The sequence below is a fragment of the Phyllostomus hastatus genome, unplaced genomic scaffold (assembly GCF_019186645.2).
Source record: "Phyllostomus hastatus isolate PE091 unplaced genomic scaffold, TTU_PhHast_1.1 phas_scaffold_182, whole genome shotgun sequence".
Lineage (NCBI taxonomy): Eukaryota > Metazoa > Chordata > Mammalia > Chiroptera > Phyllostomidae > Phyllostomus > Phyllostomus hastatus.
Genome location: NW_025334013.1, coordinates 22,875,845 through 22,889,438, shown reverse-complemented (window position 1 = coordinate 22,889,438; position 13,594 = coordinate 22,875,845). Strand labels below are relative to the sequence as shown.

Here is a 13,594-nt window from a genome sequence, read left to right as displayed (position 1 = left end):
GAACGTGGTTCTGAGTTGAGTGGGTGGGTGTTGGTGTTTCCGAGGCAGATGAGCAAGCGAAGACAAGAACTTTGTGTATTTTCTGTTTTCAGAGGATTTTTACTTCTTTCCTCTGCACTTGCCCAAGGTTAGAGGGAAGCTCTGAAGCAATTGTATAAGAACCAAACTTAAATCACACCAACTGCGAATCGCAGCCTAAACCAGACCAGCCCCAAGGCCTTCCGTCTTTCTGGGGTGCCTACACGCCACAGCCTCCTGGGAGCCTTCTGTTTTCTTTCCCCCTGAACCCCACTCCCTGTTAAAGCTGTGAAAGCTCCTTCCTCCGCCCCACTGCCCCAGGGTCTCAGAGAAGAGACAGGAACAACTCAAAAGGGTTAAAGCTACAGTTCCCTTAGACTCTGAGGTCTCACCTTCCCTGGGGAGCCCTGGGGTCATTCTGATCTACTAGGGAATGGCCCCACCTTGGGCCAGACCTCCCTCTAGCCTCTCTCTCCACACCCAACTTTCATTTTTCTTGGCAGAGTGGAGCGTGTTATATGTTATCATCGCTTGCTTCGTCATTGTTGTTGCCTTGGGAACCCTGTCCTGGACTCTGGTCTGTTGTTGTAAAAGGTAAGATGGGTTCTCCTTGGAAATTCATTCGGGCTTCTAGTCCTGTTGTCATTCATCAGAGAGATACCGGCCCGTTCCACCCGGGAGGCGCTGAGTCCTGGCTTCCTCTCTTCCCGTCACTGCTGTAGTGGTTTGGCCCAGCCAAGGCATGCGCACCAAGGCTTTCCCCACCTTGGACACCGCTGAGGGCGGAAGCACACTCCTGCAGCCAGTGGCTGTCAGCGCGGTGATTTGCAATGTGGGGAGTGTGGCCAGGGTGGGCCTGGGTGGGCCTGGGTGTGGACCTCGATCACATCTCCAGGGCGTAGTCCTTCAGCCCTCCTAGCTCAGCCCCGCTGCCGTAGCACCTGAGTTCTTCCTTTTTTCCTGCCTTCCTTCCTTCCTAGAAGGGATTCACGTGTCTGCATGCTTTCACGTAGTTGTAGTCTTAGGTTGGTCGTGGTTAGGTGTTACGGGTTATTTCATTTGGTCTTCCTATCTGGTCTTATAATATTTAATGGTGATGCTTACTGCATGTTTTTCATTATTAATAAGTATTATTTCTACATTTACTGTGTGCCAAGCACCACGATAACACTTTATAGATACTGTGTTTTAATACGCACAACACCCCTTTCTCACCTTACCGAGAGGAAAACGACATCCCTCACCCATGGGCACAGTTAGCAGGTGGCACCGCTGGGAGTCACCTGCTATCACCACACGTAAAACTTGAGAATTTTCAAAGAATTTTTAAAAATTCCCACCAGCCTAAGACAACCACCGTTCACAGCTTTTTTGGTTTAATGCTTGCTTCTCTCCCCCACACCCCTCAAGCACAGGATTTTCAGTCTCTACATTTTTAAGCAATCTGTCCGTCAGTGCCACTTTGGACCGGTGAGTCCAGGCCAAGACATTCATATTTCCCTTGCCTCTTCCCAGAGCTGGTAAGGCCTGTTTGAAGAGCAGGTTGCAGTGGCCGCCTTCGGTGGTGGGCTGCCTGCATCTTACACACAACCCCTCTCCTGAGCAGCGGAGGGCCCTGTGTTTTTCAGGCAAAAAGGAAAGCCCAAGAGAAAAAGCAAGTACAAGATCCTGGACGCCACGGACCAGGAAAGCCTGGAACTGAAGCCAACCCCCCGAGCAGGTAGTGGCCTGGGGAGCGGGGCCGGGGCACCTTCATTTGTGCACTCTCCCTGTGAAGAGTCTCCGTCACTGGTTCCCTCCTGAATGCATCATTAGCCACTGTTTGTGCTGGAAGAGCCTTCTGTCCACCCCTGAGGAAGGCCGAGGGTGGACGGGGCCCTGTGCTGGCAGGCGCGGCCGAGGACCAGCCCTGGTGCCTGGGCTCACTCCTTGGCAGTCCCGCCACGCCACGCGGCAGAGCTTGGCTAGGCTCGGGGACTGTGGTCTCTCCTTTTGGCCAGCAAGGCGAGGCAGTTATGAGATCTGAGCGCCTCCTCTCCAGGGTTTCCGGCAGGCCCGCGGGCTCCGCCCCTCCTGGACGAGAGCAGGGCGAGGGCAGGCGCCCGGATGCTCCCGGGGCGGCCTGGGAGAGTGGGGACGGGAGGGGCCCCTCCTCGGCCGGGCTCAGTCACCGCTCCGTCCCTCACGGATGCCGCAGCACAGGCATCGTCTGTTTTGGGGACTGGATGCTTCGTAGAGCTCTTTCTAAACTTTCTGAATGTAACTATTTCTATTCCAAGTAATTATTCATCATTAGGAGAGGCAGTAGGGAAAAGAAAGAGTTGTAAGACAGGCCTCCTCCTCAGAATTTCAGTCACATGAGGGAGGAAAGGCTCATCAGAAGACAAATGGCCACAGGCCGCCTGGGCTCCACACCCCGGCGGCAGCTCGGTTAGAGAGCGCGGGTGGGGTGGGGCCTGGAGCTGACGGCGGTAAAACCGTGAAGTGCAGCCAGGGCATCGCACCGCAGATGCTGGGAACGGAGGCCTGGAGGTCAGAGCGTGCACTGGCCGCCCTCCGCACAGCAGCCGCGGTCGTCTTCATGCTGCTCTGACCGGGTGTCCCCCCCTCCCCGAAGTCCTTCAGTGGCGCACTTCGGGTCCGGTGGGCATGACCGGGGTGGGACAGCAGTTTGCTTCTCCGAGCTCCTCCTTCCTTCTGCTCTCTCCGCCTGGTTCATGTCTCTGTCCCGAAAGCTGCCTCTCAACCCTCCCTTAACCTGCTACTTGAAGTCGTGCTCATCTTTCCCCGTCAGTTCAGCACGTCTGTATTTTATTAGTGATGCGTTTGTCTCCCTCCCGGTCAGTGAAATTCTTGAGGGCAGGGAATCTGGGAAAACGGATTGACACAGACACTCGCACACACACACACACACAGACGTGACCACGGAAGGTCTTTCTAAAGAGTGAGCAGCAGACCCGAGGGACGAGGACTTAGACACGTGAAGGCTGGGAAGCAGCACTCCAGGGCCCAGTGAGCGAAGGCCCAGCTGCTGGAAGGGGCGGAGAGCATGTGAGGAGGTAGACAGGCACCGGCGGGAAGGTGGGTGGCCTGAGGCTGGACAGGGAGTGGGGAACTTGCCGTGGGTTCCTTCTACGAGCAATAGGGAGCCGCCAATAGTTTTAAGGGGCGAATGATGCGGTGTGATTTACATTTTGAAAAGACAGCCGTGGCTGCTGTGTGAAGGAACCGAAGAGGGCAGGAGTAGTGAGAGGAGAGTCAGTGGTAGAGGTGGTGGGACAGAGAGGCCAGCAGCTTCCGGATTGGGTTTGGGGGAAGACATGACAAGGTTCGTGCTGTGTTGGCTGAGGGGTGTGAGACAGAAGGAGAAGGTGGCCCCCAGGCCACTTGTTTGAGCACCTGTGAGGTGGGCGATGTTACTCTAGCTGAGACAGCCTGGAAGAAATGGAGATCAAGCATGTGGTTGGGGACAGGAATGAATGAGGACGAGGAAGTGAGGCTGGAAGATCGAGGACCAGATTGTGGAAAGAGCCGCATGTCAACCTAAGGAATTAAGCATTTATTTTGATGGTGATGAGAAGTGACACATTGAAAGTTCTGGCTTCAGAAATTTAGTCTAATGATAATGTTTTTTACTGACTGCAGAGGAGAGATTACAGGTGCAGGCCAGCAGGATTGCCGCGATGGCCGGAGGAGGAGGTAGTGATGGCTTGAACAGCATAGTGTTCTTGGACCGCAGGGATGGGCAAGGTCACGGCTGACTTCCAACCTGAGACAGAGAATGGAAGCACTGTTGACAGAATTAGGACATTCGGTGCAGTAATGGTTTGGGTAAGAGAAGATGAATTACACTGAATTGAGCAGAGCAGTTAGGACTAGAAGTGTCACCGGAGAAATCTACCTGCTGGTGAGAGCCAGAACCACAGAAGTGCACCAGATCCCTCCTGGGGAGAATGTTGAGGGAGGAGAGAAGAGCCCAGGGCTGAGGAGCCTAAGGCTCGTCCTCAAAGAGCGGGAGGGGCATCACTAGTGTGTGGCCAGCAGTTTGCTGCTGCAGGGCCAGAACTGACCACACATTGGTTCGGTTTCTGGTCACCTGCAGAGCCCAAGCAGTGGTGGATGACGGCAGAAATGAAAGTGCAGGTTATGGAGGGAGGAAGTAGGCAGTGAGGAAACGGAGGCATTAAATATTTAAAAGTCCTTGTGGAGGTTGAGCGATGAAAAGTGGAGAAGCAGCAGAATGGGGGTTGGAAAGCAAAGCTTTATTGGACAGGTTTCTCTCAGGGAGCAAGTCTGGGCAGAGATGCAGAAGACACAGTGAGGCTCTTGAGAGATGGAGGGAGAAGGGCAGACACCTCTTTTGAGGCAGGAGGGAGGGAAAGCTGGCTGCTGGTGCCAAGAAGTGCTGGGCTGAAAGGCAGAATGGAAGCAGGCTTCTTGTGAAAGGGCAGGGCGGCAAGGGAGAGCCACAGGGTGGCAGTCCCATCTGTGTAACTTAAGGCGGAACTAGATGAGGCTCAGCAGGCCCTTCTCTGGAGGAAGGTGTCCAGCTGAGGGGGCCGTGGGGGTACCTCTGGATTTGGGGTGGGTCTGACCAGGCCAGAACCCCTGGCTCCTGTTCTGGACTTTGCGGATTAGCGGGCGCAGCCCAGGGCAGTCACTCGTAGGATTCAAGACGGTATTGCATACGGCGTGGCACTGCACATGCTGAGCTGGAAGGGCGAATCGAGTGCGGCGTGTCGCGGAGGAAGAGGACGTGTGTAGAAGCGTTGCTGGGAGCCAGGCAGAGCCTGGATGCAGAGCGGCCGTGGAAGTAGCATGGCCCGGCCTGGGCGAGCCGTTGGGCCCAGAGGCTGCCAGGCGGATCGTGGGGGACGCCCGGCTCGGGAGATTGGTTCACATTTGGCAGCTGTTGTTTATGATTTTGTTTTGCTTCTCTATTGATCTTTTTTAAAACCATTCTACTGAAGTATATTAGGTTGAACTGTGTGAAATTACTATCTGGCCAATAAAAATGGCAGTTTTTTTTTGTGGTTCAACCTAGTATGTACAGAAAATTGTCAACACAGCTCAGTGAATTTTCACAAGTGAACAGGCCCATGTAATCAGCACCCCAGAAGTGCCTTTGTGCTTCTTTCCAGCCACCCCCACCGACCATTCCTGGTGTCTTGGAGTAGTTTATACCAACAGAATCAATGTGTTGGGCTCCTTTCACTCGACATTACATTTATGACATTCATCCATATTAGGTTTAGCAAGAGTTCGTTCATTCTCACTGCTGTGTAATTTCCACTGTGAATATTTTAATTGGCCAGGGATATTGTTGGTGGGCAATTGCTTTCTTTCCATTTTTGGCTGTCATGAGGAGTGCTGCTGTGAATGTCCCTCTTCCTTGTCCTTGAGCGGACACAGGCATGGATTTCTGTTAGGTGTAGACCTAGGAATGCACTTGCTTTGTGATAGGTGTGTCTCTTCAGCTCCCACTGAAGTTAGCAGTTTCTCAGCTTGCATTGTTCAGTGGGGCAAGTCCACTCGGCTCTTCAAGCAGAGCAGGAATCTGCGGTGGGGGGGCCCTGGGTGAGTGCTGTGTACTGTGGAGCTGGGAGCATTTGCTTCCCTCCCCCGACTACTGTCTTCTGCAGCGTTGACCCAGAAGGGTGGCAGGGAAGAAGGGAAGCTTCTAGTGGGGACTGGGAGGAGAAAGCCCCCCGAAGTTACAGAGAAGCAGGGGTATTTACTCTGTAGGAGCACAGCAGGGGTTTTGAGGACCTTGAGCCTTCTCTGGGCCTGGTTCTTATGCTGGCCACAGCCCCCACTTTGTAGAAGCCCTGGATGCTAGTAGCACTCTTCTTTGGCCCTGCAGCTCAGCCATCCTGAGACTCAGTGGGAGGTGGAGCTCTCTGCAGTCACGTCCTAGAACAGGACCCCCGAGATGGTCTGCAGGGTGTGGTTCCTGGGTGACAGATGCCGTCAAGAGTCTGGCTGCCCCCAGCATTCACAGCCTTCAGTCATATCTGGCCAGGAAGGGGCACAATGGCTGAGAATCATCTCAGGACATTTGTTTTCTGGGGCTCTGGGTGGGACCAGGGGAGGGAACGTGATTGTCAGATGATGAGGGTCGACACTTCACCTGACTACTGGTTACCTTATAGAGAAAGGAGGTAGCTCCTTTCTGCTGGGGGTGGGCAGTGCCAGGGACCAGAGCACTGCTGAGCTGGGTTCTCGCTGTTGGCAATTCCCCTCTCCAGTCCTGCTCTCTCAGTCTTCCTTTTGCTTTTTCTGGAATAGTACTGGTACCAGCCAGGGGGCAGCCATCTTGCTGTGGGATGGGATCTGCCCTAAGCCATCGCCAGACCACACTGTGCAGCGTGGCCTCTGCAGCCATAGGCATAGAACTGAAGGTGACCTCCATGGCTTGCAGAATCTGACATCTTTTCCGATCTCAGGTGCTTCTTATGGGCCCTTGTTTGTGTGGCCCAATGAGCTGATGGCTTGGGACTATTTCTGAGAACCCCTACTCCAATCGGGCTCTCGCAGCAGGGAGAGCCTCCTGAGCCCTCTGCCTGCTGTCCCACCTCTGGTCCCTGCTCAGTGAAGCCCGAGCAAACATCCCCATACAGTGAAAGTCATGTCCTCTGTCAGTGTCAGGCACTCTGGCAAGCACATCACATCCATACCGAGCCAGGGCACAGTGGAAGCTCATTCTTTAGAGCTTCTATTCTCTGTTGTAATTTCCTGCCTTGAGAACGTTGCTCTGTCCATACAGGGAGATAAGACATAGCACATTTGAGAGAGAGAAAAAAATCATTGGGTGGCATTAATCAAAGCTACTGGAGATAAACAATCAGCATTGGAACTGTTTGTTGATGGCCATTTTATAGACACTCCTTATGGGGCTGTCCCAATAAGCAGCCACCAAGAGCACTCAGGAAGCCTCTTTCCCATCTGCCCCTCCCTCTGCTCCTCTTCAGGCTGGGGGGAGGGTGTGGCTCCTAATTCTGGGGTCCCCTCTCTCCCTCGCAGGCTTCAAACAGAAAGGCCCAGTGCTGAGCAGCAGCCTGATGCACTCCGAGTCGGAGCTGGACAGCGATGATGCCATCTTCACTTGGCCAGACAGAGAGAAGGGCAAGCTCCTGCATGGTCAGAATGGCTCCGTGCCCAACGGACAGACCCCGCTTAAGGCCAGGAGCCCACGAGAGGAGATCTTATAGCCAACCACCTGGTCTGTCTCCTTAGGGGAGGGTTGGCTGTGCCAGGGTCCAGAGCGTTGCCAGGCTGGCTCTCACACTTCCCATTTCAGTGGGCAGCTGTTCTCCCAGCATCTGCTGGTCACTCCCCCCATCATCCCCAACCGGAGCTGCTAGCACCTGCATCCAGAGACATTCTCCAGGAACCCCTGAACAAAGCTGTGAATGAAGAGGTTTCCTCTTTATACCCATCTGGTAGCCACCCCCCTCCAAAATATCCTCACCTCAGGGCCTCCTTTTTTTTGCAAACCCCTCCCTGCTCCGAGGGTGGACACAGCCAGCTCTGATGGTATTGCTGCTGCTCCCAGGGCACCTGCCCAGTGAGGCCTGGCTGTGTCCCACACACCTAGGTACAGAACCAAGCACCACCAGCCTCCTGACTCCAAGAGCCTGCTCCACGTTCTTTGTTCTCTTCTCTGGGATGGAGCGGACCGTCTCGCCAGGGCCAGAGAAGTGGCACCCCTCCTCCTCACTACAGATGGCAGGCTGGTAGTGCAGAAGCGGTGTCAGGCCCAAGATTAGGGGAGAACTGGCTGTTGTCAGAGCAGCTGGGTTGGACATAGGCTGCCTCCCCCTCTCCTCCTGAACAGTACTGGCTGCTTCAGGGCTCAGGCCACCAGTCCCTGTGCCCAGAGGAGACAGCCACAGCTAGACTGGAATGTTATGGCATGAAAGCGCATGTGTGCGACTGTCCCACCGTGTTCTCCTCTATGTCCGACTGTCTTCTTGTCTCTTGCGTGTGTGTGCACACTCGAGTGTGTATGCGTGCATCAGCTCCTTGTAGAGCTCTCGGCTGCTCATGAGTCAACCTTGAATTGGAAAGACGTTCAGCTCCTTGGAACAGACTTCCTGATTCCCTCCGGCCATTTCCTCAGCCATTGTGTCTGGTTGTTGAGGAATGGGAGCTTTGGGGGAGTGACTTTTTAAAAAGAAACTTACAGTTTATACTACTACACTACTGCCTGTTGTGAGATGATTAAACATGCTATTTAATTGTACCTGTGTGTGCTGAGTGTGCTGCTTTGTGCTCCCTTCACTGACCTGTACCACAGGTGCAGCTATCTGTGCGTCCCTGTGAAGGGAACGGCCTGCAGCAGGGAAGTCCCAGGAGTGGCATCAGCGCTGTGGCAGTGGCGGAGGATGGTGTCACTCCTGGCCCTGATGCCAGCTGCTCTGGCTTTCTGGGAGGGGTTTTCTGTCCTTTCTCACACACCTATAGCTCCCCCTCACTCCAGGGCCTAATGCCCAGGCTATGGGCCCTTGCTAGAAAGAACACCAAACAGAAGTCATCCTCACATTTCTGGAACCCCCCTGGGTACTGTGTGCATAGAGGAAACTTACCAGGAAGCAAAACTCAAAACCCCTAGGGCTGAAGGCTGCAGCCTTGGCCTTCCTGTTTGGGGGGAAGACTGATCCTTGTTCTTCCAGCTTCCCTTTCATCCACCTGGTAAGTGGAAGGAGCTGAAGAGGTGGTCACACACACACTGATAATTACTCTCCAAAAACAGGTATGGAAAAAAGGTGGGTGAAATTGGGCCATCGGCCCCTAGAAAAGAGAGTTTCGTGAGATCAGGCCCCTATACATTCTTTGGTTAAGCCCAGGCCGCTGTTATAACCCCTTCCACTTACCTAACCCCCTAGTTTGTGCTTGGTGGTGGTGGCGGCTACCCAGTTTCCAAGATTTCCAGCACTGGGGCTATGGCTGCCATTCCTGTCCGCCCCCACCCCCAAAAAAGAACTCTCTGAGTTGTTCAGATTTGACTTTGAAAGGTATTTATCAGGCTTTTTGGGTCACAAGGCAAAAAAAGTAAAGTTCATGGGAAGGACAGGTCTCGGCCAACTTTCCATCCAATTTGCAGTGTAGGTTCAAACTACACTTCAGATTTCCCTCCCCCCTCGAGTCTAAGCTAACAAGCACGTTTTTGTGCATCAACACCTGTGGTTCCCACGAAGGCTGCTTAAAAGAATCACCTGGGCAACTTTTTTTTTACTTAATTGTGAGATTTAAAAAAAATTTTTTTTAAAGGTTTTATTTATTTTTGGAGAGGGAAGGGAGAAAGAGAGAGAAAAACATCAATGTGCGGTTGCTGGGGGCCGTGGCCTGCAACCCAGGCATGTGCCCTGACTGGGAATTGAACCTGCGATGCTTTGGTTCGCAGCCCGTGCTCAATCCACTGAGCTATGCCAGCCAGGACCTGGGCAACTTTTAAACCGCACTGGTACCTGGAACCCACACCCAGGAGGTTTTGGTTTTTGAACATTTAACTGATCTTTTACTAATTCCTCAGATAATTTGTACAGTCACACCATGCCCTTGATGAGTAGGGAATAACCCTTAGCAGCTCAGCCTCAAGACCTGCAGGAATGAGTACCCAGACACCCAGTACCTCTTAACCACCTCAGGGAGAGGCCCTTGGAGCTGGGTGTGGCAGAGATCAACTGTTCACCAAACCAGGGTCCTTTTCAGGACACACAGCTCATCTACATCTCCAGACCTCTGCACAATATGGGCATGAGAGGTGTTCCATCTTCAGCCCTGGCCCATTACATTTTCTGTGTGACTCCCGCTCCCCTTCCAGAACAGAAGAGCACTTGGGGGACACTGAGGCCATGGTGGAGACACAAGACAGAGGGAGCCTCACCCTGAACCACCATCTAGAAGGAACTGTCCTATCAGATGGCTGTTGGATTATTATGAAAGAAATAAATTACTGTACTAGCCAGTGCATTAAAAAAAAAAAACCCCAACAACTTAGGTTAAGATTATAGGCCCAGGCTCTCTGTCACAGGCCTCCCTGGGCTCGAGTTCATTGCCAGGGTTGACAATGACGCCTCAGCTCTTGCCCCCAAAACAGTCACTTCCAATGTCTGCCACCTTAAGCAGCACAGTGGTACTGACAGCCACTGCAGGCAGGGGGGTAGTTGTGAAATCACAAACTTGGCTTCTGTTGCCCCACACATCCTGGCACAGCCTGGTAGAGGCAGGGAAGACCCCCCCCCGCCAAGAGAGCAGGGACAGCAGTGATTAGTGAAGAGGAGGTAGCTCTGGGAGCTCACAAGACCCACTTCACCATCTGCCATGTTCCCCCACCACAGTGGGGGTGCTCCCTAACAGAGGTGAGTAGGTAAATGTCACTTCCTTAACCAAAGCAATGCCACTATTGTGATCCCAGAGGCACAAATACTGGAGGTAAGAAAAAACAAAAACTAGCTCTATAACACCATCTACTGGAAAATAAAGGTACCTACCTATCAATCTGCTGAGATGAAAGCAAACAGTATCTAAAGAAAAGAGGTCACTACCTCAAACAGAAAAATAATCCATCAAATACCATGACCAACCAAGGTACTCTGGGAATACAGAAAGAAAAAGCAAAGTCTCCAGAAACCAAACTCAAACTCATGGAAGACAGGAAGATGGTGATTTAAATGTCAGGGAATTTAAGATTGCAGCTGTGAAAAAACTCAATGACAAGCGAGAAAGCTGAGAGAGGTAGTTCAACGAGCTAATGAAGAAAAGGGGTCCTCTTACTAAGAGACTGAAACTATACTAAGAAACTCTGGAGCTGAAGAAAACTCAATGGGTGAGATGAGGAACACACGAGAGAACACTGGAAACAGCAGCCCAGACAGATGGAAAGAGAAACGAGAGCTCAGAGACGGCAATCTAGAAATAACCCAGGAGGGAGAACGAATAATTTAAAATGGAAGAACTCTGTGAAAACGACCTGATTACATTAGAAAGAGCAATATAAGGATAATGGGTATACCAGAAGAGACAGAAAGGAACGAAGAGACTACTCAAAGAAATAACTGAAGAGAACACTTTCCAAGCCTCTGGAAAGAACTGCACTTTATAATAGAAAAAGTGAACATAAATAACATCTAATTATATCAATGCAAAAAGACTACCTTCATGACACATTTTATTCAAACTGTCAAAAATCAATGACAAAGAATTCTCAAGGCAGCTTGGGGAAAAAGACTGATCTACAAAGAAACCCTATTAGATTAGACTTCACAGTAGAACACTGTAAGACAGGAGCAAATGAAAGGAAATATTCAAAATACTGAAAGAGCAGAACCATCAGCCAAGTATAATATATCCAGCAAGTTATTCTTTAGAAATAAAGGCTTTATCAGGCAAAAGCTGAGAATTTACAGCTGTCAGACCTGAATCGTAAGAATTGTTGAAAGGAGCACTTTTATTGGGAACAAAAAAAGAAAAGTATACAAGACTGAGTAAGATGACTACCAGAAGCAGGAACCTGGCCATCTACCTACTTCAGAACAGGACATTGAACAATTACGACAAAGGTTCAAGGAGGGGGAAATGGATGTGGGCACTGAAAAAAATAACTATTAACCACTATAATTTGGTAATGAATGCATAACATAAAAAGGGATAGTTTGTGACCACAAAAATCATAAAAGCAAAGGAGGAAAATAACTTGAATAGGTTTGAAGAATTTTACACAAACCTAATGGTAACCATAGAACAAAAATCCAGAGCTAAGATTCCAAACTTAAAGAGGAAATGGAGAAAAAAAAATCATAGAAAAACCACTGAACTAAAATAGAAACAATCACAAGAGGGAATAACTATGCAGATACAAAAAGAAATAAAAAAATGTCTACGGGTTTAAGTTTCATCTATCAATAATCACCCTAATTGTAAATGGACTAAAGTCACCAATGAAAAGGCACAGAATAATAGTGGTACATATTAAAACACAAATCCCAACAATGTGTTACTTGTGGGAAACAGATCCAAAGACAAACACAGGCTCAAAGTGAAGGGACAGAAGATGATACTTCAAACAAACATCCAAGGAAAAATGGGTGTAGCAGTACTTATATCAGACAAAATATATTTCAAAGTAAAAAGGTAACCAGAGACAAAGATGGTCATTCTGTCATGATAAAGGGACAACACCTCAACAAGACAATAACACACAAATATATATGCACCCCACATGACGAGAGCACCAAAATACATAATTTACTCATAGACCTAAAAGGAAAAACTGATAAAAGTACAATTTAGCAGGGGACCTGAATACAATGGACAGCAATGGATAGATCACCCTAAAAGAAAGTCAGTAAGGAAATATCAGTCTTAAATGACACATGAGACCAAACAGACTTAACTGATAGTCTAGAACTTTCCTTCCCAAAATGACAGAATACACATTCTCCAGTACACTAGGAAAATTTTCTAGGATAAACCTTATGTTGGGGCACAAAACAAGTCTCAATATATTTATTTTTAAAAGATTTTATTTCTTTTCAGACAGAGGGTAAGGTAGGAAGAAAGTAAGGGAGAGAAACATTCATTGGTTGCCTCTGACATGCCCCCAACTGGGGACCTGGCCTGCAACCAAGCGTGTGTCCTGACCAGGAATCAAACCGACGACCCTTCAGTTCGTTCAGGCCAATGTTCAATCCACTGAGGCACACAAGCCGGAGCAAGTCTTGATATATTTAAGACGACATATAATTCCAAGCAAATTTTCTGACTACAAATGGTGGTAAACTGGAAATCAACCAGAAGAAGGAAGTCAGAAAAACCTCAAATATATGGAGAATAAACAACATGCTACTGAACAACTACTGGTTCAAAGAAGAAATGAGATCAAAAGACAGACAAGTGAACATGAAAATGCAATGTACCAAAATTTGGGGGATGCAGCAAAGGCAGTACTAGAGGGAAGCTTACAGCATTATAGGCCTACCTAAAGAAATAAGAAAAATCTCAAACATCACACCTCAAAGAACTAGAAAAATGAAGCCCAAAGTCAGAAGAAATAAAGAAAAAAAATCAGAGCAGAAATAAATGAGCTAGAGAACAAAAGGGCAACAGAAAAATTAATGAAATGAAGAGCTGCTTCTTTCAAAAAATAAAGAAAATTGACAACCCCCTGGCCAGATTCACTAAGGAAAATAGAAGACTCAAAAATCAAATGAAAGAAATACAAAGGCTTATGTACAGGAACACTATATGAAAGGCTATATGCCACCACCAGATTCGGTAACCTAGAAGGCACGGACAAGTTCTTTGAAACATACAACCTTTCAAGACTGAATCACAAGGAATTGGAAAACTTAAATATACCAATCACTAGAGTAAGGAATAGAAACACTAGTCAAAAACCTCCCCCCAAAACAGAAATCCTGGACCAGATGGCTTCACTGGTGAATTCCACCAAACATTCCAAGATTTAATTACCCATCTTCCTCAACTTCTAAACAAAAGTGAGGAGGAGGAATATTCCTAACTCATTTTACAAGGCCAACATTACTGTGATACTAAAACCAGGCAATACAAT

At 49.5% G+C, this 13,594-nt stretch overlaps 1 protein-coding gene across 5 annotated transcripts in view; it reads left to right on the top strand.

The window, feature by feature from the left end:
* Positions 1–8,263, top strand: part of KIAA0319L (KIAA0319 like) — a 98,568-nt gene extending 90,305 nt beyond the window's left edge. For all 5 annotated transcript variants that reach the window (XM_045858457.1, XM_045858459.1, XM_045858460.1 and 2 more), the window contains 3 exons: positions 522–612; positions 1,647–1,738; positions 7,042–8,263. In XM_045858457.1, coding sequence (XP_045714413.1) covers positions 522–612; positions 1,647–1,738; positions 7,042–7,229 — 371 coding nt within the window. In that variant the 3' untranslated portion in view covers positions 7,230–8,263. The remainder of the gene's footprint in view (positions 1–521; positions 613–1,646; positions 1,739–7,041) is intronic.
* The last annotated feature ends 5,331 nt before the right edge of the window (positions 8,264–13,594 follow it).